The 21,398-nt window shown below is 50.4% G+C and overlaps 9 protein-coding genes across 9 annotated transcripts; 5 read left to right on the top strand and 4 right to left on the bottom strand.

The window, feature by feature from the left end:
• Positions 1-15: 15 nt before the first annotated feature.
• On the bottom strand, positions 16-2,099 carry N7539_009408 (putative CTP synthase; the record flags this gene model as incomplete). The annotated part of the gene is made up of 6 exons (XM_056939003.1): positions 16-420; positions 481-1,542; positions 1,614-1,719; positions 1,775-1,821; positions 1,915-2,003; positions 2,075-2,099. 6 exons carry the CDS (start codon positions 2,097-2,099, stop codon positions 16-18), a joined length of 1,734 nt encoding a protein of 577 aa, XP_056785725.1.
• Positions 2,100-3,418: 1,319 nt separating this feature from the next.
• Positions 3,419-5,469, bottom strand: N7539_009409 (uncharacterized protein; the record flags this gene model as incomplete). The annotated part of the gene is made up of 2 exons (XM_056939004.1): positions 3,419-5,081; positions 5,183-5,469. The coding sequence occupies 2 exons, from the start codon at positions 5,467-5,469 to the stop codon at positions 3,419-3,421; spliced, it is 1,950 nt and encodes a 649-aa protein (XP_056785726.1).
• A 952-nt stretch (positions 5,470-6,421) lies between these two features.
• On the top strand, positions 6,422-6,944 carry N7539_009410 (uncharacterized protein; the record flags this gene model as incomplete). Its single annotated transcript, XM_056939005.1, has 3 exons — positions 6,422-6,487; positions 6,677-6,778; positions 6,870-6,944. 3 exons carry the CDS (start codon positions 6,422-6,424, stop codon positions 6,942-6,944), a joined length of 243 nt encoding a protein of 80 aa, XP_056785727.1.
• A 135-nt stretch (positions 6,945-7,079) lies between these two features.
• N7539_009411 (uncharacterized protein) lies at positions 7,080-7,456 on the top strand (the record flags this gene model as incomplete). Its single annotated transcript, XM_056939006.1, has 3 exons — positions 7,080-7,083; positions 7,133-7,212; positions 7,274-7,456. The coding sequence occupies 3 exons, from the start codon at positions 7,080-7,082 to the stop codon at positions 7,454-7,456; spliced, it is 267 nt and encodes an 88-aa protein (XP_056785728.1).
• A 3,247-nt stretch (positions 7,457-10,703) lies between these two features.
• On the top strand, positions 10,704-10,990 carry N7539_009412 (uncharacterized protein; the record flags this gene model as incomplete). Its single annotated transcript, XM_056939007.1, has 2 exons — positions 10,704-10,780; positions 10,837-10,990. 2 exons carry the CDS (start codon positions 10,704-10,706, stop codon positions 10,988-10,990), a joined length of 231 nt encoding a protein of 76 aa, XP_056785729.1.
• Positions 10,991-11,827: 837 nt separating this feature from the next.
• Positions 11,828-12,293, bottom strand: N7539_009413 (GFA family protein; the record flags this gene model as incomplete). The annotated part of the gene is made up of 2 exons (XM_056939008.1): positions 11,828-12,134; positions 12,175-12,293. The coding sequence occupies 2 exons, from the start codon at positions 12,291-12,293 to the stop codon at positions 11,828-11,830; spliced, it is 426 nt and encodes a 141-aa protein (XP_056785730.1).
• Positions 12,294-14,576: 2,283 nt separating this feature from the next.
• Positions 14,577-15,485, bottom strand: N7539_009414 (phosphoglycerate mutase family protein; the record flags this gene model as incomplete). The annotated part of the gene is made up of 2 exons (XM_056939009.1): positions 14,577-15,333; positions 15,424-15,485. The coding sequence occupies 2 exons, from the start codon at positions 15,483-15,485 to the stop codon at positions 14,577-14,579; spliced, it is 819 nt and encodes a 272-aa protein (XP_056785731.1).
• Positions 15,486-16,060: 575 nt separating this feature from the next.
• N7539_009415 (uncharacterized protein) lies at positions 16,061-17,224 on the top strand (the record flags this gene model as incomplete). The annotated part of the gene is made up of 4 exons (XM_056939010.1): positions 16,061-16,097; positions 16,169-16,412; positions 16,525-16,902; positions 16,990-17,224. The coding sequence occupies 4 exons, from the start codon at positions 16,061-16,063 to the stop codon at positions 17,222-17,224; spliced, it is 894 nt and encodes a 297-aa protein (XP_056785732.1).
• Positions 17,225-18,875: 1,651 nt separating this feature from the next.
• On the top strand, positions 18,876-21,157 carry N7539_009416 (bifunctional nucleoside/nucleotide kinase/histidine phosphatase family protein; the record flags this gene model as incomplete). Its single annotated transcript, XM_056939011.1, has 3 exons — positions 18,876-18,975; positions 19,084-19,670; positions 20,489-21,157. The coding sequence occupies 3 exons, from the start codon at positions 18,876-18,878 to the stop codon at positions 21,155-21,157; spliced, it is 1,356 nt and encodes a 451-aa protein (XP_056785733.1).
• Between the last annotated feature and the right edge of the window lie 241 nt (positions 21,158-21,398).

A 21,398-nucleotide genomic window follows, 5' to 3' on the forward strand; every position in this document is an offset into this window, starting at 1 on the left:
TCTTCAGATCTCGCTTCATTGTTGAGTGGGAATGCTGCGCAGTCCCTTGTTGAGGGCCGCAGTTGCTTCCTCCAAGCAGCCAGCGGCAGCAGCAAAGAAACCAAGGAAAGTTCTGCTGGGGGCCAACACCCGGCTGAGATACTCAGGGTGGAACTGCACACCGACGAACCAAGGGTGGTCCTTGATCTCAACAATCTCCATGCGCTGACCCGTGGTATCCTTACCCACGAAGCTCAGGCCGGCCTTCTCGATATCATCAGCCATTTCTGGATTCACTTCATATCGGTGACGGTGGCGTTCGGAGATCTGAGAGACGTCGGCACCGTAAAGGGCGCGAAGACGCGACCACTCTGTACCAGACTGGAAGATAGAGGCATGCTTTCCAAGGCGCATGGTACCACCCATCTTGTCCTTGTCAACCTTGAAAACCAATTAGCACACGCATTTTTTTGTTAAGTATAAACGGAGGTCGATACATACCTCGGGCATGTAGACAATAGCATGGTTCTTGGATGTCGGGTGGAGTTCCTCACTGCCACAGTCTTCAACACCCATGACATTGCGAGCATACTCAAGAACAGCAAGCTGCATTCCGAGACAGACACCAAGGAAGGGACGCTTCTTGGTACGAGCCCAGGTGATGGCCTGGATCATACCCGCGGTGTTACGAGTGCCAAATCCACCGGGCACCAACAAGCCGTCGGCAGTGCACACTGCATGCCAAGCCTTATGGAACTCGGCTGGGTTGGTCTCAGATGCCTCCTCTTCCAGATGGCCAGCATCAACCCAGATCAAATCGAGTTTCTTGTGGCAGTACATAGCAGCGTGCTCAAGAGCCTTGGACACACTAATATAAGCATCCTTGAGAGCAGTGTATTTGCCCACAAGAGCAATGGAGACGGTGTCGTGGGAGTGGTCCTGACCCCGAGCAAGGTCAACCCAGTCTTTCCACATGAGTTTGCCCTGCTCGACGGTCTGAGCGTTCCGCGTGATGGAAGGAAGATCCAGCAGTTCGCCCAAAGTGCCAATCAGCTTCTGTTTCTCAAGAAGTAAAGGCACGTGGTAAGTCGTCGACACGTTGTGAACGGCAATGACCTGCTTAGTGTCCATTGAGCACATGTTGGCAATCTTCTGAACAGTACCTTCCTCCAGCGGCAGCTCGCAGCGACAAGCAATCAGGTCCGGATTCAGGCCTGCGCTGCGAACATCGCTAATTGCTCTCTGTGTAGGTTTTGTCTTTTGCTCATCGTGGATCACAGGGACGTAGGATACGTGGATCTGAGCAAAGTTGTGCTTTCCAGCTCGGCGCTGGAGCTGGCTGATGGCGTGAATAAATGGCGCGCTCTCAATGTCACCAACGGTACCACCCAGCTCGATGATGCACACATCGGGTTCCCTCCCGGATTCATCAACGGGAATCTTGGCCACACGCTCGATCCAATCTTGAATGGCGTTCGTGATATGTGGGACGACCTGAACGGTCTTACCGAGATAGCGGCCAACGCGCTCGCGCTCGATAACTTGCTGGTAGATCTTGCCAGTCTATCATGTCGAGTTGGAGTGTGAGCGAAGATGTGCAACACGCCTCAAGGAACCATACGGATATGACTCACGGTGATGTTGTGATCACGGGTAAGCGTAGTTAAGAGATACCGCTCGTAGTTGCCGAGATCCAAGTCCATCTCACCACCATCATCCGTCACATAGACCTCTCCATGTCTGATTTGTCAGCATGTCGGCTTCTCTTGGGCACCCGGGGCACGCGATTACTGACTCGATTGGCGACATGGTACCTGCATCGATGTTGATGTAAGGATCGCACTGTAGCCGGTGTCAGACCAGGGCGAGCAATTGGAGAGGCCGGATGGGACCACTCAAAAAAACAGGAGTGCCATTGTAAGCTGCCGTACTGACCTTGATGCTGGTAACCGTGAGACCGGCAGATTTGAGGAGCAATCCGGTGCTCGAGGCAATAATGCCCTTGCCAACACCGGAAATGACACCTGAGCGACAACCATCCCAATCAGCATCACAATTCGAACTGAAATGATCCAACTAGAACCCTCAAACTCACCGCCAGAAACCAGAACGTATTTCATTTTGACGTAAGCTCCCAACCAGCCTGCAAATGCAGTTGGTGGGAGGGGAGGAAAGAACAAAATTGGCAGCGGGCAGAAAAAAAATGAGAGAAGATGAAAGGCGGTGAGATGTGGTCCCGCACCACGCTAAACCTAACAAAGTCTTCGGCTTCGGCCGGTTTGTATGGAGTCGCGGAGAGACGCGAGGAGGGATGGTGAAGTGGATCAAGTTCGAGGATTCATGTTGTCATAGAGAGGAACAGGTCGCGGTCATTAATAATGCCTTTCTCAACACTTTCAAACAAGTCTTTTCTTGGGAGAAATCTCATGCTTCAACTTGGAAGTACAAAGACGGATCAAGGCTCTTTAGATAAGAGATAAGCTCACTGCTCCGCTAGGCTGGTAATCTTGGAAAGGCAGCGGGCGGGCATCATCCACTGCCGATGTCATCTACCTCTATCTACCAAACTAGGTTGAACTTCAGCCCGTCTTGCTTATTTAAGTTCACGTTGTTGAATGACATCTGATGCTCACGGTCAGAGTTTTCTTCCAAGCGAGCGAACATTGTTGAACTACATCTCAACCGCGACAAGAAAATGGGGAAAGCACCTAGGCCACAGTTGTATTAGCGCCTGTCACATGCAAATTCAACAATATCAGAATGAGTCACCTCATGGGTATGACTTTGGGGACTGGGTCACTGAGCATGCACGAGTTTGCGAATGTGAGACAGAAGACCGTCGGTAGAAGGTACGGGCCATGATGGCCTCCATGGATTTGCATAATCCCGATTTTGACTTGGACGACTGCGCAACGATAAGGTTGCTTCTGGTCACGTGAGCCATCCTCCCAAGTATACACTTTGGGTTAACATTATCGTCGTGAAACTGGGCTGGGGTCGGTCTTTGCCTGGAAAGCACACCAGGCCGCTTACCCCTACGGGACTTGAAGCTTGGGTGACTAAGAAACTTGGGTAATTGGATTGATGAGGGTCGGTTCTCAAACGCAAAGCATCTCTCTCATCCGTTGCCATCTGATCATTCGAGCCGTCTTATTGTCGCATGACAAGCCCTTGGCTCTTTGACGGGATTGTTCAGCGACAAGGTACATAAGACGGCCGTCTCCAAAGATGGTCTCTTGATTTCGGGCTCATTCCGGACGCCTGCGCTCTAGTAGTGTATCGTCTTCTTGAGCTGCTGAAATTTTTTCTGAGCCACAACACGCCGTAAAATCGCCAGAATATTGTCGTTATCGTATTGACCATTCTCGTCAAGCTTATTGACCACTTGGTTGTGTGCCGCCTCCAGGTTTTCAAGCGTCGCGTGTTCTCGATTTTAGTTTTAGCCTTGACAAAGGAGGTGGACTATTTTTGGAGAACGCCACACAATCGCGAGCTTCATAATATCAGTCCAAGCATCAGATTCATCGTGTAGATTGAAAGTCACCCCTCGGTCGACCAACATGTTTAGTTGCTGGACCATTTCGGCGGAACGCAGCCGATACACCTCAGGGTCTGAGCAAAGAGACGATGCCACAGACTCCAAAGGCATACCCTTTGCGATGAGTGTATCCATCATTGCCGCCACCTTGTGCATGTCTCCGTCGGGTGACCTTATCAGATCCAGTGGATGGCGCAAACGCTTTCCAGTGCCCCAATCTGTGGCAATGGCGTGAGGGTTTAGTATCAAGCCTCTTCGGTACAGGTAATCGACCATTTCGACATCTGCAGAGCGCAATGCGCACAAATATACTCTTTCAAGGTCACTTTCTTCAGGCGGCACGACGAACCTCGACAGAATGTATTCCACCATCGCACAACCTCCGCGCGACGCTGAACTGACTGGATACCCGGGCTGCCATCCCCACGGGACATTTTTCTCTTCGAGAACCTTCAGAGCATCCACATGACCTCCACAAATGGATTTCATGTAGATGTTCCGGTTGCCTGATAAATGCGACGTGGCGGCGCCCGCATCAAGTAGCATTCCCATAATCTCTGGCCACTTGACTGAACTGAGCACTACCGGCCCTTCATATAGACAGCCCTTCGTGTTTGGATCTGCTCCAGCATCCAAGAGAAGCTTAACAATGTCAGCATAACCATCCGTAACCGCCCACATCAGCCCGGTCACACTAGTGTCATCTGGCGAAGACCGAACGATCTCAGGATATTCTGCGATCAAGAGCTTGACAATGTCTAGTCGGCCATTCCCTGCCGCAACAGCCAGGGCTGAGGAGCCAACACGGTTCTCAGAAAGCTTTCTCCAGTTGACTGGCGTCCACCAGCCAAAGGAATCCGGGATCTCGGGAGGAACACCCCTTCCAAGGAGCAATTGCACATAATCTTTCCACCCGCAAGCAGCCGCAACCATCAAAAGCGGTCCTGGCTCAATATCATTAGGATCTCCAGCGGCGAGGATCCGTTGCAGGTTCACGGCTGTCTTCAGCGTCTCCGCAGTAGCAAAGTGTTTCATGAAGGCCATCTCCACAAGCAATAGGACAGTCGACCAATCATCCCACGCGCTAGTTTCAGCACCTTGGCTCAGAAGAAGCTCGACAGTCTCCGTATGCCCACCATATGCTGCCCTGAAAAGAGGCGTTCTGGTCACTTTTTCAGGGTAGTTTGTGGCTGCTCCCTGTTCTATCAGAAATTGAACAACCTCATTTCGACCTGCAGACGCAGCCCTAGACAGCGGCGTCATTCCCGATGCATCCAGGATTTCGAGGGGCCCTCCACGCTCGAGGATGCTTCTCACAATGTCAAGGTGGCCTTGCCGAGCAGCAACGTGCAATGGAGAGCCCTGTTTATTGGGGAACGGTAGTCCCCTGGAATCTCCATATTCCAGTATAATATCAACCACGTCAGAATTTCCCTTGAAAGCGGCCAATAAGACCGCAGCATCACAGAGCATCAAGCCCTGCAAGTCGTCTTCGTCGTCATCGGCGTCCATATCGCTTTCCCAGGCATCATCATCGTCGTCATCAAACAATTCAAACCTCAATCTGTCATGATCGAGGCAGTGCTTGAAATCGTACGATACACCGCAAATCAGATCATCTGGCCCCGAGTACGGGTTGGTACCATGATCGATCATCATCTGAACAAAGGTGCATGTCCGGCGAGAGCAGCATATGCGAAAGCTGATGAGTAGTGCTGATCTGACAGTTCACCCGCCTTCAGAGCATTTCGTCCAGCCTCAACACAGCCATTGCGAGCGGACCACTCGAGGGCCGTTGCATTCGAATGGACGACGTTGTGTTGGTAGAGAAAGTCTTGAAGCAAACAATAGAATCTCTTGTTCGCTTGATGAAGGGCATTGATCGACCATTCATCGTCGAGATAAGTTGCAATACTGAGAATGATCTCGGCGGGCAAAGTCGATAAAGACATGATATTCCGATTAGTGGAGGAGATATTGTATCATAGCCCGCGCCGCACCAAAACAATATCTTGCACGAGCTTGATTGATTCTGTCACGTGATAACCGGGTGAAGTATTTGAGTCTCGGGTGAGACTCAATAAGTGCATCTGCGATATTTGTCCACGAAGCCCTGAGGATTTTCAGGGGGTCGTCGCCTACCTGTTTTGGAGATGGAGCACACTAGCGTCAAGACAATCCTTGGTACTTAGATACTAGACAGTGGACAAAATGCGTCTAACCAGTTACGGTAGGACCAGTGGACTCGGCGGATCAAGCACGAGTGTGCTGCTCTATGATGAGACCCTAGCTGTGTGCGCATGCCGGGATGTACCAGCAACTATCATTTCATGACGCCGATATCCCTTGGTGCGTTTCAATGGGGTTCGATTCTAATCGGTAGCCTATCTCTTATCATATTCGTTTGTTTTTGGATGTTGCATAAGGGGACATGAGATTTGTTCTCCAGGGAAACGGTGCAGGCGCAATGTATCCATCCATCAACAAAATTAAGCAGGTAACTCACTTGGATAAGCTGATTTGTCGCGAGACGACAGATCCAGTCGGGCACTGCTCGAGTCTATCCATGCATTGTCATCATACCTGGTTGGGTACCCGTGGGATATTCTGAGTCATAATCTCATACCCTCCGTCTGACAGAATTAGGGGCAGGGCCGTGCAACGGCACCGCCAAGTCGTGGCCCACCTGCACTAAAGTTGTTGTACATCGTCGCACGGGCCCTCACCCTATCTGGCCCAGCAGAAAGTGAAGGTACCGCGCACCAAGTCAGTTTCGGAATCACCGCCGACGTGTAGAGACCAGTTTCCTTTTAGGTGTAATCATGGACTGCGCAAATGCTTAGTAGATGATCATTCACGTCTGGATTGGTAACTTGACTATAGCTCTTCTGCAAGGCCACAGACATGAATGCGACAGTATGCTTTGAGCCCGGCGGATTTAGGCCTCGATGCTCGATCGGTAGCAACTGGGTCCGAGACGAAGACAGCAATTGATATTGACTACCTTTCAAGCTCTCCAATTGATAAACTTTATAAAGGCATGTGCAGATCACGTCGCTCGCTTGGCGAACATTATCAGACATCACCTCAAACCTCTCCATTGCTTTGATACAAAATCTCAAAATGCGTGCTGCTGTCGTCTTCACTGCCCTTCTCTAGGTGGTTACCGCTGTAGCCCCCTCTGCCAGTGAGCCTCAGTTTGAGCCTGCCCAGGTCGAATGGCGCAATTCCACCACTTTTCAGAAGCGGATTGAAGGTGGTGTATGTTGCCCTTGATCCCTGCATTGTCGTTCTCGTCTTGACTTGACTGCTGCTCTGGGTTTCTTCATCGCTGACGAGTTTCTTCTTGCAGGTGGAAATTTGCACTGATCTGAACTGGGATGGCCAGTGTGGCTTTGCTAAACAGCCTTGGAATCTGTGCATTTGACTTGATTCACCGTGGTAAGTTCCATACGGGGGTTGAACGGTATGAGTCTACGATTCTCACTAACACGCCTGCTTTGCTAGGTGGCACTCTATTACCTCCATCGGTCCTGACCAGTATAAAATGTTATAGTCGCTTATGAGTATGTTGACCATGTCCGGTCAGGGTGTAAAAAGTATCTGCGTCTAAAGGGTCTCCCGTTTCCGACACATCATTCAGGGATTACGACTGTCAGTCTTCAAACACCATCACCATCTGGAATCCCGGCTGCGTATGGTCCCCTCATCTTTCTATCGAACGAGACATCTTTCATGCTAAGACTAGGCCAATAGTCCGATCTGACATCTGCCGGATGTAAAGACGGTATTGGCAGCTTCATGGTGAAACAAATCGCCGGTCCCAACTGTCTGTGGGACTATGGTCCCCCACGGCTCCCAAGCATCAATTGCCGTGTCTGCTGCAACGGCTGCAACCGGAGCGGTACTGGTTGCTGTCCCGCTGGTATGTTCTGTTGAGCATGATCTTTGCTTTATCCGACACTTTGGTGTCCGCTGTCCGAGGTTGGAAATCATTTGCATTGTGCTCTGTAGATGGATCAATTGCCAGCAAATCGCGAGAGAGCCTGCCGCCATCATGTCCAGGATGAAGGGGGATTAAGTATATATGGACTTATGGACTTACAAGGTCACTCAGCTGGAGCGGATGCAATAGATAAGCACTTTGAAACATCAAACGTAGTAAACTCTCTTTAGATTTTGTTTCCAATGACACAATCGCTTGTCCATTCTCGGTGGGCTCGAGGAGGGCAATGAACTCGATGCATCTTAGTGGTCGATGCTTTGCGTCCAGACACAGGGCATTTACCTCAAACAATACTGGAGTTACGACTCAAGAAGCATGTAGCTTTGAGAAACTACGAACCGTGAGTTTCCTGCAGACCTCCAGTGCGAAGCGAAGGGATAAAACTCAAAGATGTAATGCATGCAAGATGTTAGTTTAGTGCTCAGCCCAGGACCACGGTTATCTATTGCAGATCCATGATTGACAGTGGTCCCAAGTGGGGCTAGGCGACGAGCACAGCACTAACCCCAGAATGGGTTAGTGGCCCTAGTGGCTCCCACACAAAGATTGCGTGATGGTTCATATTGTCAAAAAGATCACGTTCTATCATCCAACAAGCAAGCTGGCGCATAGGAAGCGCGTCGGGCTCATAACCCGAAGGTACCTGGATCGAAACCAGGGTTTGCTATCTTTTTGCATTCTTTTTTTCTCCCTCTCACCCACTCACTCTTCAATCTTTACTCTCTCCCAGTCTCTCTCTCTGTGTAATCGTGCCACTTTCCCTTGTAGGTCAATCATCGGGTCAAATCAAATGATGCAGACTCTGATTATGAAATTCTTCTTCCACACCCCCTCTCTCAGAGTCTTAAGTGCTTAACGCCAAATACATGAAGTATTGGCTTTTTTTTTTCTCTCATGCCATTTCTGGACTCAGTGTTGTTTCTTGTGTCTGTCCGGTCGCATTTCTCCAAGCTTCCCTGTCCGATCGACGGCCCGCGTGTCGCCGCAATATACATCGTCCCAGCGTGTCTAACCCGATGCTCAAAGCATCACGTGCCCACTGCACAAGTGGCCATCGGTCGGGCAGCGTCGCAAAGCCATAGAAGTGCTGTTCATGCAGTGGACACAAAATACAATATTTCTGGAAGTTCCAGAAGGAGAATGTACATCCATTTGTGCGCACCACGCAGTACAAAGTCTACAGACGCTCGCGGTAGGTATTGTTAGGTACTGTGTAACTGATATTGTGAGCCCGCGCAATTCCATAGGCGGAATGCTGGCACACAGGAAACGCCTGCAGATATTCGAGGGCACGCGAATTCGAAATTGTAGGTGGCAGGTAATGGAGCTGGCTGGGCTATGGAGAAGTTAGAACTACACCTGTGTCCATCCGACAATACCTGATCCAATCTTGCCCAGATGCCCGAAAATAATCAAGGGCTTCGCCTGCCAGCGGATGCAGGTGGCTTCGGCCACCCGAGCTTGAATCGCATCGGCGTCGTTTTACTTTTGCACGCGGAGTTTTTCTCTTTTTTCTTTTCTCTGGTTGGGTATCAAATTGTTCCGAGGCCTCGTCACTTTAAGTGTGGGCTCTGGGCTCTGAGCTTTCTGTGACTTACCGCCCGCTCCGGTACTTTCTCGTCGACTAGCATTGTTCTGGGCGTGGAGAGGTTAAGGTACTTTTGCCGGCGTACGAACTGCTTGAATCTAGACTGCTTAACCTTAATTGAGAATCGTCTTCGTCTGTAACTGCCCCCTGGCGCGGCAAGTCCCACTCTTGAGACCTGACCAACGGGGGGCAATAATGGCCCCACTGGTAGTGATCTGCTAGTAAGTACATGTTTACCTAGGGAGAGACACGCTGAAAGACGCAAAATCAAACGCAAGAAGAGATGTCCTTCAGTTGAGGAATCACTACAATCGCCTGAGTATTCCAGCTTATAGAGATTCTGGAAGTCTAATCGACACGGACGCCTCCTTTAGCAGGGCCGCAGCAGCACCCTTTTCGATGACTTGGGCAATCACTCTATTGTCTATTCTTCGAATCCCCCAGTCTAAGCCTCACATTTTCAAAGGTATCCCACCAAAATCACATGTGGTATCAATAAAGTAGGTGTCGTGCCGAGCAGAAGTAGTCGCGTACGCATGCCGAAAGTCAGCCTCTACCCAGGGCCATCGTCAAGAATGACGAGAGAATTTTGCTAAACCCAGCATGAAAGGATGGGAGAAGTTGAATCTCTCAGAAAAAATTGATCGGGGTGCAACGATGAAACTTCAAGTCATGTCGAGACCGGCAACGCGTCAGTTTTCTTCTATCCCGCTGCCTCCTCCGCTGCTTCTTCTGCCTCTCCGGCGGATTGTTCTTTGGGTTGTTTTTTTTTCTATATCTGGCTTCATATGGCTTCCTCTCGCATTTTTAGGATTCGGTTGGGTATTTCTGCTCAATGTGAGGACCACTCCCACAGTGTTTCTACCTATAGTCAGATGAATTTGGAAGCTGTCAAGAAAAAGGCCGCAGACGGCTGTATTTCATTCATAGTCGGACAAGCATACTCTATGATACAGTTCAAAATGACCAAGGGGTAACAAAATCAGCACTGGCGAAGCCATAATGACAGCGGACCAGCAGTCATTCTCATTCTTGGCCGCAAAGATGATAAATGGATTGACAATCCCTGATAACCGACTCAGCAATAAGGAGGTATTCTGTTTTGGCAGTACCCCAGTCCTAAGCTTTCATATCCTTCACACATGCATTAACTCGCTCCTGGCACTCCTCTTCACTCTCGCCATCAAAACAGTTGCTGTCCTTGGTATAGAGCGGCTCGTGTCGAAAACAACCGAAGGCGATGAAAGTCAACAGCTCAAATTTGACTCGATGTCTAGAAGCGGCCTCAAGTAGAAGACAAAGTAGGTCCTGAATCAGAGGCGATATGTACGGATAAGGTTTGGGTGTTGAGATTCTCATCGAGAAGTCAAAGGTTGGGTCGACTTTGTAGGTGCCCTCAAGGGTAAAGCCGATGAAAAGGAGCGGGTAGAGAATCACGAAGACGCCGTAGTATGACTTGTGGGTGAAACAAAATTGTTCCCACAACGCGTTACTGGAAACTGTGTTTGAGGATGGAGACATAAGGGCGCGTCATGATCCAAGAGGATTTCTGATGCAAGCGAGCGCATTCCATCAGGGACGGCAAAATCGGCATGTTTTACGGCAAGGTGTTCGCAGCAGTCATCGGTGATATCGAGTTTGTAACATACGAGGCTCTGTATCACTTACGGTGAGAACAACGGGGTATCCGTTTCAATTATGTATTACTTGTCCATATTCGACCAGGAAAATTTCTCGGTCCTCGAGTGCTTCCGCAAGGTCTGGGACAGAAGGTAACTTTTCGCAAGAAACAGGTTTCTCTTCATCGGAGCAAGGCTCCATTGTTGCGCCGGGATCGATCAATATTGTGGTTGAAATTGGTAAGAATGTGGAAGCTTGATGCAGCGAGACAGGCGTGACTGGATTGAAGGACCAAATATTTCTTGAGCAAACAGGTAAGATAGAAGGTCCGGGTCACCTGACTATGATTGAGCTCGATGTTTGATGTTGATTCACTCCAACTACGAGGATGTTTCCGACCCCCCTACCTCACTTGGCTCTTCATATTCTGCAACTCCCTGGAAGACGTGTTCCGCTCTTAGCCGGATGCTGTAAGTATCTAACCCGTGGGTCCATTCTGCTTGATTCAACCCTGCTACGCCTACATCTCCGTCATGAGCAGCACACGTCATGCAGACCTCATAGCGAAAGAACTACCGTCGTCGAGCGACTAACATGCCATGAGCGAGAATTTGACCAAGCATATGAGAATCGGCTACTGACACCAGCTTACATTTGTTGGAAGAAAAGCCTCATAGTCGCAATTTCAACACCAATCTGAAAGCAAGGATCCTTTTTCTGCGGCACTCAGAAAGCCCTCTCCATCACTTCTAAGAGATACAAGGTACGTCTCAGATGGGAAAGTGTCTTTCAAGACATACTCGTTTACTCCTGGTTCAGAAGAATCAATGTCAATAAATTCATTCAAGTCTCAAAAAGTTTCTCTCGTACCTATATAAGTGCTTTACCTTTCGTCGTCAGCGGAAGGATATCGGTGGCTGATCAAGAAGGAGTCCCAGACATTCTAGATCGGCTATCATCTCGGTCAGAAGGATGAATGTTCACATTCTGATCAATGCATCAGTCTCTTGTACGGCGGTATGGCGTCCAGACAGTAATCACAATAACACGAGGCATGAAAACCAGTGTTATCTTCCAATTTTCACCTTCTGGCGCATCAAAATTCCATTTTCTGATCAGCCCAATCAAGGCCATTTAGCCACGATGGACGGTGTTTGACAAACAGCTCAACTTGAGGTTTTGCCTGTTCCAAGCCATCCGCATCGTCGAGCGTACCCGCGAGCAAGACAACTTTCTCCGGGAAAAGCCCATGCGTCTTGTAGACAGCTGATCCACAGTCCCCACAGAAGAAGACTGTCAAATTCTCCCCACTTTCATGCGTCTCAGTATATTGTTTTGGGGTACCACTCGTAATGGTGAGCTTGTCATGTGGAAGCAGTAAGTTGAAGGTGTTGGTGCTACCGCTAATCTTGCGACAAGACAAGCAATAGCATGGGCCCTGACAAGATAAATGAGCTTGCGAGAACTCTGTCCATCACAACTAAAGTATGACTTGCCTTCATAAGGGGATCGCCTTGGTACTCGTATTGGAGTTGATGGCAAAGACAGGATCCTTTCGGCATGATTGGTGTTTCGTTGGTGAAAATCTCTTGCTAGCGTAGAGGGGCGTGAAGCAGAGTTAGCATATGTTGAGACTGCGAAGCTGGCAGATTTATTGATCTATTCTGAAATCGCGTGACTCTGGCGTACTTCGCCTGTTCTTGCTCTCGACGAAGTTGTGATGCAAGTGGCATATGCGCATGAGGTCATTCTACTAGTCTCGGCAAGACCAGGCTCTCGGGATAGCAATCCGATTCCGCCTAACATTTTGATTTATTCCCTATACCAAACCATATTGTTTGGAGCCATCAAATATCATGCTCAAGCCCGTACTTATGTTATCGAAATGACTCTGTCTTACTATCGTATATATTGGTGCTGGACTGATTCATCACGTGACCGATCGACCGATCGATGATGGTCAGGGCGCCGTAGGGCTCACGAATCACGATCAAGCTTGACCATCGGAGTGTTCGGCAGCATGCTCAATCTTGCAACTTTATTTCGGAGCTTTTACAAGACCATAAATTTAGTAACAGCTGCATCAGTCACATACGACCATAGGGCGTGGGGAGTTGAAGCTATTTACAGCACCACTCTCTGCCTGACCCAAAACAAAGATATGACCTTGGTACAATCCTCAGCCATTAGGCAAATTTCTAGGACCCCTTCGCATATTTGAATAACAACTAGAATGCATTGAAGCTGATGATGCACCACCCTATATCATATCTGAGGAGACACGCTATTATTCTCTATACCTATCCTGATACGGCCAATGACGCCAACAGATCTCCTGTTGGTCCGCCTCTGCCTGCCTAACCATTTCCACTCGAAACTGGCGGTTGCCCTCCACCGCCGTCTCAAGGCTGTCCGGCTCAGTCCCGTCCTCCTGGTCGATATTGAGGTGTTCTCTAACCCGTGACAAGAGCTGTTCAGACTCGTTCCGTTCCTGCGAATTTTCAATAGCAGCATCTCCTTTCTCGTCGCTGAACACAAATGGCACCACCAACTTACAGATGCTCAAAGACATAAGACCGGAAACTCTGGAGAACGATATACCGGTCAATCCCAAAGGAAAGGTCCGATACGTTGAAGTCCCTGAAGCATTCCCTGCGGTCGACCAGTAGGTATTCTGCTCAGCTTTGTTTCCTAGGATGCCTGCGGGGTCCTATGTTCTAAAGCAAAAGCACTCACATGGACCGGATGCATGCAAATTGAGAAAATACGGATCATATGAATGAATATTGAGTCAAATTCCTCAACACGGTAATTCGTGCATCTGTAGATCTGGGCAAATAACATGCTTTGGAACAGCACGGCAGTGGCTGATCTGGGCACCGCCACCTGGCCCGCAAGTTATATCCATCGCACCACGTGATGGTGTCAATCACCAGTCGCTGAGATTCTGCGACGGCAGATCAAGTCAATGATTGAGGCAAGCGAAGAGAATGAGAAAAGCGTACTGCAGAGTGGTGTCGCAATAAATGCGGTTTTCGAGGGAAATAAAGAATACGCTGGAGCGGCACTCGGTCGAGCGGTCTCTGCCTTAGGGAAAGAACTACCAATCGGTCTTGTGAGTAGATCCATTTCGCTGCGCGAAGTTCCAAACAACTTATTGATGACAGGGCTGGGGGTGGACTCTGGTATCCTTTGCAAGCCCTCGAAAGATCAAAAATAAAATGAAGCAGATGTTTCTTATATCCTTGTCTCCAGCTTCGGCGGCGATCTCTCCAGGTGGACTATACCAACATTGAGGATCAGTCTGTGTTGAGCTCGGTGGAGTACAATTATATTTATTGCTCGTTCGAATGGTTCGAGCATCTGTCAATGATATGATTATTATGATAAGAATGATGTCGCCCGAGACTTTCGCAACTCTTATTGGAACAGACTGGATATATTATCTTCGCCACGTGTGGCTTGTGCTTTCCAAGGCCGACATGGACTGTGTAGGTCAGGAGTAGGCGGGACACGTGTAGATAGAGGCGCATGTCACATAGTTGTTTCGAATGATACAGTCATCCCATGACAAGACTAAAAGGTCACTCTGCACAAGTGACTACCATTATCGACCGCAAAAACATACGAAATGTGTGTATATGAGCTCTTCGACTCCCACTTAAAGAGAGAACGGACGAGCATCAAGTGTACCGACTCTACCGAGTCCTCGACGGAGCCGAATTTTTTTGATCATAGCTGACTCGAGTGGTCTTCATGTGACTTGCTTGCTTAGCGAAACCTAAGTTTTGTCAGTAGGAGCACATAAAGGTGAGTAATTAACCTGCCAGTATATACACAGCCACTCAACCGACAGCATCGATTCGCCGCTTTTTGGTTGATTTAGTCTCAAACAGGACAGGAGGGACGGTGGTGCCCAGCAGCCGTCGATTTAGATGAGTTGTATCATCCACTGTCAGAACAGTTACCGACCAGCCCATCCACACATCACTACCTCCGCATGATTGTCGCCGCCCTGGTCTCCTCAGCCACGGTGGCTCAACATTCGGATAAATCGTGTTTTCAACTAGCATGTCTTGGGGAGGATCACCGGGACGAATATCTACTTCCATGACGCCGGTATTCGACCACGACGGATGCGTGTAATGATTGCCACGAGACGCGGCGCTGCGGGAGAGATGGAAGGACTGCGATTCAAACATCTCAGTCAAACACGCCCAGAGCACCGGCAGAATAACGCGGTGGCCGACAATGGCAAAGTTGACATCACGACCCTTGCTATAACTGGCCATCTCCGGCAAGATGTGGTCTCGTATGAAGCCATTCGCGCGAGCGCGCATCGACGAGGTCGATTCAACATGGATTGTCTCGCCAAAGACTGGACCACACCCGGAGCATTGCTCTCGCAGCTTTGCTGTCCGGAACGGTTCCAGCGCAGGTCCACTGCCCAATTGATACCGACAGATCGCGCGAGCAGTCTCGGTTGCACGTTCGAGGTCTGACGAGAAGACGCGAGTAAAGCGCACTGATTGATCGCGAAAATATTGTGCTAGCCGAAGAGCTTGTTCTCTGCCCAATTCGGTCAAATTGCCCGGCTTGACCCTGGCAGAACTCAATATCAGTCAGACACTTTCTTTCTATCGCGGAGGTTCCTGCCGACGAGAAGACGACTCATTACTGTCCACTCCGTACACATACGTCGCATAGCCCACATTGTGCCCACATTCTGCGTGGCGGACCAGAAATAGTCGCATGGCTAATGAGGTGCTGAAAGTGGAAGTACACGATCTATGAGATGCCCACGATGATGTTGGCGGGGAGATATTGAGAAGAAACGGCGAGAATGACGCTTTTGGCTCTCGACTCGTTACGAATGAGGTCGTAGTGAGCACATCTCTATGACTGCAGACCAATGACCGACGAAGCCACCCGGGTATATGCCATGGTCGGAGCAAATCAGTCTAGCGACTTGGACAAGGTCACCACGCAGGCATGTCTGACTACTATCCTCGACCTCGATGCTCGACAGAAGCGCATGACAATGGTTGTTATTATAGATCTTGTGCCGCGCGTTTTGTTTCGAGAAATGCGGGAAGAGCTTCCGGTGGACCCCCATCACCCCATCTTTGCACTGTTTGCATTTGCAAACAAAAAAAAAGTCAAAAAAAGTCGCTCAACATGTTAGACATGTGAATTGGGATTTTCTTTGAATAACAGGCTGGTAAGTTGATTGATGGTTTATTCACGAGAGAAATCTCGGATGGAACGCTGAAACGTGATATTTTTGGTTCTAATTTGTCTGTGTCAAAGATCTTGCTATAAACACGCCATGGCCGACATCGAGATCACCATGTCCGAGGAGCAGAGTAAGTCTGGCCCAATAGGTACCCGACGATGGCAGCTAAGTAAGTCAGGGACTGACAATGGCATTGTCTAGAGGCTCCCCAGTCTCCCTTTCAGAACGTTCGTACCAATGGTCGCGCTTTCAACTCCCCCAACTGGCGCATGAAGAGCGAGGCCGGCAGTCCCAGAGCTTCTCCCTCCTCTTCCACCCGCACCAACACATATCGCACCACCCCCCCGGCCATCTCTGAGGGCCGCCGATTGTATGTCGGCAACATGCCCTACACGGCCAAGTCGGAGGATGTTGAAGCGCTGTTCAGCGCGGCAGGATTTGCTATGTAGGCCACATCGTCCACAATGGCCACACACTCTGTGTGCGCCACCCACGCTCCGGGTGACCACTTGAAGCACATTCCATGAGTGACGGCGACTGAGACTTGATATTGATAGCGAGCGTGTGGACATTGCCGTCGACCCTTTCACCGGCCGAAACCCCTCCTACTGCTTTGTCGACCTGAAGACCAAGGAGGACGCCGAGCGAGCCATGATTGAGCTCGATGGTAAAGAGATGCAGGGCCGTCCGGTCCGAATCAAACCCGGGGTGGCCAAGTCTCAGTCTGAGCGGGCTCCTGAGCAGCCAGTGCGCACACCATTTGCCATGAGCCGCTGGCGTTCCCCCGAGAGCAGCCCTTCCACCCACCACACCAACACCGCCCGGGTCAACAGCAGCGATGCGAGCCAGCGAGTATATGTGGGAGGTCTGCCCCGTCTGACAGAGCCTGAAAGTGTGCAGAGCCACATGAAGGCTTTCTTCCAAGGATACAACGTGTATGTGGCTTGTCTCTCCTGCGACTCGAGGCTGATGAGTGTTCCGATTGTCTCCCGTTCATCACTAACTTTGCGCCATCTCTCTAGTGAGACCGTCAGCAAGGTCTTCTCCCCTCATCCCGCCAAGCGATTCGAGCCTGGTGACCACTACTATCTGTTTGTTGACCTGAGCAGTGTCGAGGAGGCACAGCGGGCCATGGACACACTCAACGGGCAGCAAGGCCCTTGGGGAGGACCTCTGCGGGTGCAGCGAGCCCGGGGCACCACCAACACCAAGCCCGAGGGCGAATCCTCATCGACCGGGCCGGAGGAGTCCCTGTAGAACAGCCTCCAGTGGAACTGCAGCATACCTTGAATGACGGAACACAACACATGGAAAAAGCAGCACCCCATGAGAAGTGGCAATTATGAATATAGATCCCATAAGGAAGAAGCACAAGAAACAAAGCACACCAAATTACATGTCATGATCAGAGATGCAGCCTCCTGGAGCGTTTGATTGACCATGACTAATCCTCCGGTCATGCGCCGAGGACGATCTTTCTTCAGGCCGATCCCAAGCATCGGGCAGTCCGGCTTTAGGCGCAGGTTCGGAATGACGTGAAGTTTTGGTGGAGACCGGAGACCAAGGCTCACCGCATTATCATCGCTCCCCTCCTTAAACCCGGCATCCTCATTTGAATTTCTGCATTGAATTGAGCCATTTCCCCTCCTCTTCGCCGGTCCTGTTGGGTTATATTTCTTTTTCGTTTTATTTTCAGATCATTTTTTCCCCCATCTTCGTGACTGCATATTTGCATCCCCCCCCCCTACGTTTCCTCCGCCGACTATACCACCATCATCTCGCCGGTGGCCGATCCTGCATCCCGTTTCATGCGCAATTGATCTTCCATACCTCTTTTTCTCCCTCCGGCTTGTACGTCGGAAGCTGACTCTGTCCTCCTAATCTTCCCGATCCCGTTTGCTCCCACCGTCGCCATGTCGTCCAAAAGCGCAATTCGCAGCCAGCAGCAACACAAGGTGTTCATGGCCAGCGTAAGTACCAGTTTTGATTGATTTCGATTTTATCTTTTCCATCTCGTTTCATGCAATTGAATTGCCTCTTGATTTGAAACCCCTACACTGTGGTGCTTTTGAATATCTGCCCGATTATGTTTACCTCCCACCGGCTGGGCCCCGATCGACCGGCCAGGGTCAAAGGCGGGGGATCAGATCTATGGCCGCGTGCCCCTCTTCCAGTTTGTTGCCTCGGTTCCGCTTTCTACCCGACAACAGTACTCCATGCTGTACTGTCCGAGGAGACCTTAGGGTTTCGAGCGGCAAGAGCAGGCCATCATCTGGGCAAGCAATTGCCATTCCCCATAGCATCCCATGGCTTCCATATTTCCAATTACTTCAATGGGGTCAGGGCCAGAGTCAGGTACTGCTCCGATGTACGGCAGGTGTTTGCGGAACCAGTGATCGATGTACTGTACTCAAATGAGTGTGCTATGCAGGATGCAGTATGCACTTGGGGACAAGGCATCTCGCCCCTGTCTATCATGTTGTCGCAAGTCGAGAATCATTCGTCATGATCATCGAGAACAGCTCGCTGAATGTGTCCGCCGCTTTCTATATGGAATGAGAACGTTCCGTGGTGGTGCGGCACAGACACTACGGCCGACATTCATGGATCTTTGCGCTCTGTATAACACGCATTGTGAAGCGACTGGGCCGCCCATCAGGCATCGCTGGAACATTTGCTTCACTCTTTAAAAAATGAAGGAACTTCGTCGAGGAAAGCGGACCCGGCTGTTGTTGTGACGCTGCCTGCCATTGCCATATCTTGTGATTGATCTTGCCCCACGACCTGCGAAAAAACCGCGAACTCACCTTCTTCCCTTCCTTCTCCGCTACTCTCATCCAACCCTCCCTTTCACGTCTCTCTACCCTCTTCTCGACCCATCCTTGCGCTTGCAATAACGCACTTCATCATGTCTCCCGCTTACCTTGGCTTTCAGTCTGAGGACTACAAGATCTGTGTAGTCATGGTCGGTCTGCCCGCTCGTGGCAAGAGTCTGATCGCCGGTAAAGGTATGTGATCCCCCAGATTCGCAGGAGGTGATGAGCGGCCTTCGCCGCCATCACCGCCAGACTGTGGATATGTGTGATCTTCTTTGAATACTAATCTCCGGCCCTTAGCGATGCGATACCTGGCCTGGGTGGGCATTCCTGCCAAGGTCTTCAATGTGGGCAGCTACCGCCGCCATGCCACCCCCCAGCCGGCGGCCACCTTCTTTGATCCTCATAACGAAGAAGGTGAACGCATGCGCCGAGCCGCCGCCGAGGCCGCCATGACCGACATGCTCCAGTGGTTCCAGGACGGAAAGGGCGTGGTTGCTGTCTTGGATGCCACCAATTCTACCAAAGAACGTCGCAAGTGGATCTATGAAACCTGCCACAAGGCCGACATTGAGACCCTCTTCGTGGAGTCCATCTGTGACGACGAAGACCTGATCATGAACAACATCCTTGAAGTGAAGACCACCTCCCCTGACTACAAAGGTCAGGATCCTGAACTCGCGGCTTTGGATTTCCGCAACCGCATTCGCAACTACGAACTCGTCTACCAGACTATTGATGATGATGAGAAGAGCTTCACTTACGTCAAGCTCATCAACGTCGGCTCCACCGTCATCATCAACCAGATCAAGGATTACCTGTCGAGCCGCTTGGTGTATTACATCCAGAATCTTCACATCAAGCCCCGTTCCATCTGGCTCTCTCGTGTAAGTCCAATACTTTTTTGTTCTCGTACTTGGTCATTTGCATGTCTTTGAATCGTCTATGCCGTTCTGTCACTCAATGGCTTGTTGTGGGCATGTCCTTTATTTCCATGCCTCTTACCCCGTGTCTATTACCTCATTCCCTGCGCTTCTCTTCTCGACGCCGAGTATACTCCTTATCGTTCTCTTTCGACGCCGATTGCCCCCCACCCACATGTCTCGCTATCCCCACCCCTCTTGATCATTAGCTCCCCTGTCCGACGCCAAATGCCGCACATGTTTCTATTCCCCATGTTTTTGAGTCAGACGCCGTGCAGTTGTTCAATGTGGTCTTGTTTTTCGCTGCCATTCTGTTTGATGTCCTTCCGTGGGGTTCGATGCCTGTTTCTTACAATCGTCCGATGTCTCTCCTTTGATTCCTTTCCTTCGATGTGATGTTGTTCGATGCGATGCCATTCCGTTTGATCCCATTTCGCTGGATGTCTTTCTGTTCGACGTCTTTCTGTTCGACGTCTTTCTCTTCGACGTCTTTCTGTTCGACGTCTTTCTCTTCGAGTCTTCTGTTCTACACCTTTCTGTTCGAGTCTTTCTGTTCGACGTCTTTCTGTTCGACGTCTTTCTGTTCGACGTCTTTCTGTTCGACGTCTTTCTGCTCGACGTCTTTCTGTCCGATGTTTTTCTGTCCGATGTTTTTCTGTCCGATGTTTTTCTGTTCCATGCCTTTCCATTCGATTGCTCTCCATTGGTTTCGATTTTCAAACGGTGAATATAAATGGCCAGAATTGGACCCAAGCTAACCATCTTTCTTACACATCTTCCAGCACGGCGAGTCGGAGTTTAACCTGAGCGGCAAGATTGGTGGAGACGCCAACATCTCGGAGCGCGGTGAGGCTTATGCCCGAAAGCTACCCGAGCTGCTGCGTCAATCTGGTGTGCCCGAAAACACCAAGATTGTCATCTGGACGTCCACCCTCAAGCGTACCATCCAGACTGCTCGTCACCTGAAGGCCGAGACCGGATACGAGAAGTTGGAGTGGAAGGCACTGGACGAGCTGGATTCGGGCGTCTGCGACGGTCTGACCTACGAGGAGATCGCCGAAAAGTACCCGGAGGATTTTGCGGCCCGCGACGAAGACAAGTACAACTACCGCTACCGCGGTGGTGAGTCCTACCGAGATGTGGTGATTCGCCTGGAGCCCATCATCATGGAGTTGGAGCGCAGCGAGAACGTCATCATTGTGACGCACCAGGCTGTCTTGCGCTGCATCTACGCCTACTTCATGAACGTGCCCCAGGAGCAATCGCCCTGGATGGAGGTGCCCCTCCACACCTTGATCAAGCTCACCCCTCGGGCCTACGGTACGGAGGAGCTTCGCTTCAAGGCGAATATTCCGGCCGTCTCGACCTGGCGTGGAAAGGGTAGCTCTGCCAAGCACCAGGACTTCCCCGCCGAGGGTTCGGAGCCTGCCTCCACCGCCGGTACCCACTAAGGGAGGCCTTCGCCCCTCATGGAGAGCGATAAGAAGAGTCCGTTGTGCCGTGCAGGGGAATTCTTTTCTTGTTTTCGACGTTCTTTTTCTCTTTGTTGTTTCCCTTTCCTGTTGCAGCAGGACACCGGGATCAAATTAGTTAGTTCAAGGTTCATCCCTTAGCATGGGGGATGCTTTCATGGCGTCGGATGGCGTCCGGTTCAGGTTTTGGGGGCCCGGAATGCATATGGAGTACCCTGAT

Source organism: Penicillium diatomitis (genome assembly GCF_028827545.1).
Source record: "Penicillium diatomitis strain IBT 30728 chromosome Unknown utg000017l_segment0_segment0, whole genome shotgun sequence".
In the NCBI taxonomy this organism is placed as follows: domain Eukaryota; kingdom Fungi; phylum Ascomycota; class Eurotiomycetes; order Eurotiales; family Aspergillaceae; genus Penicillium; species Penicillium diatomitis.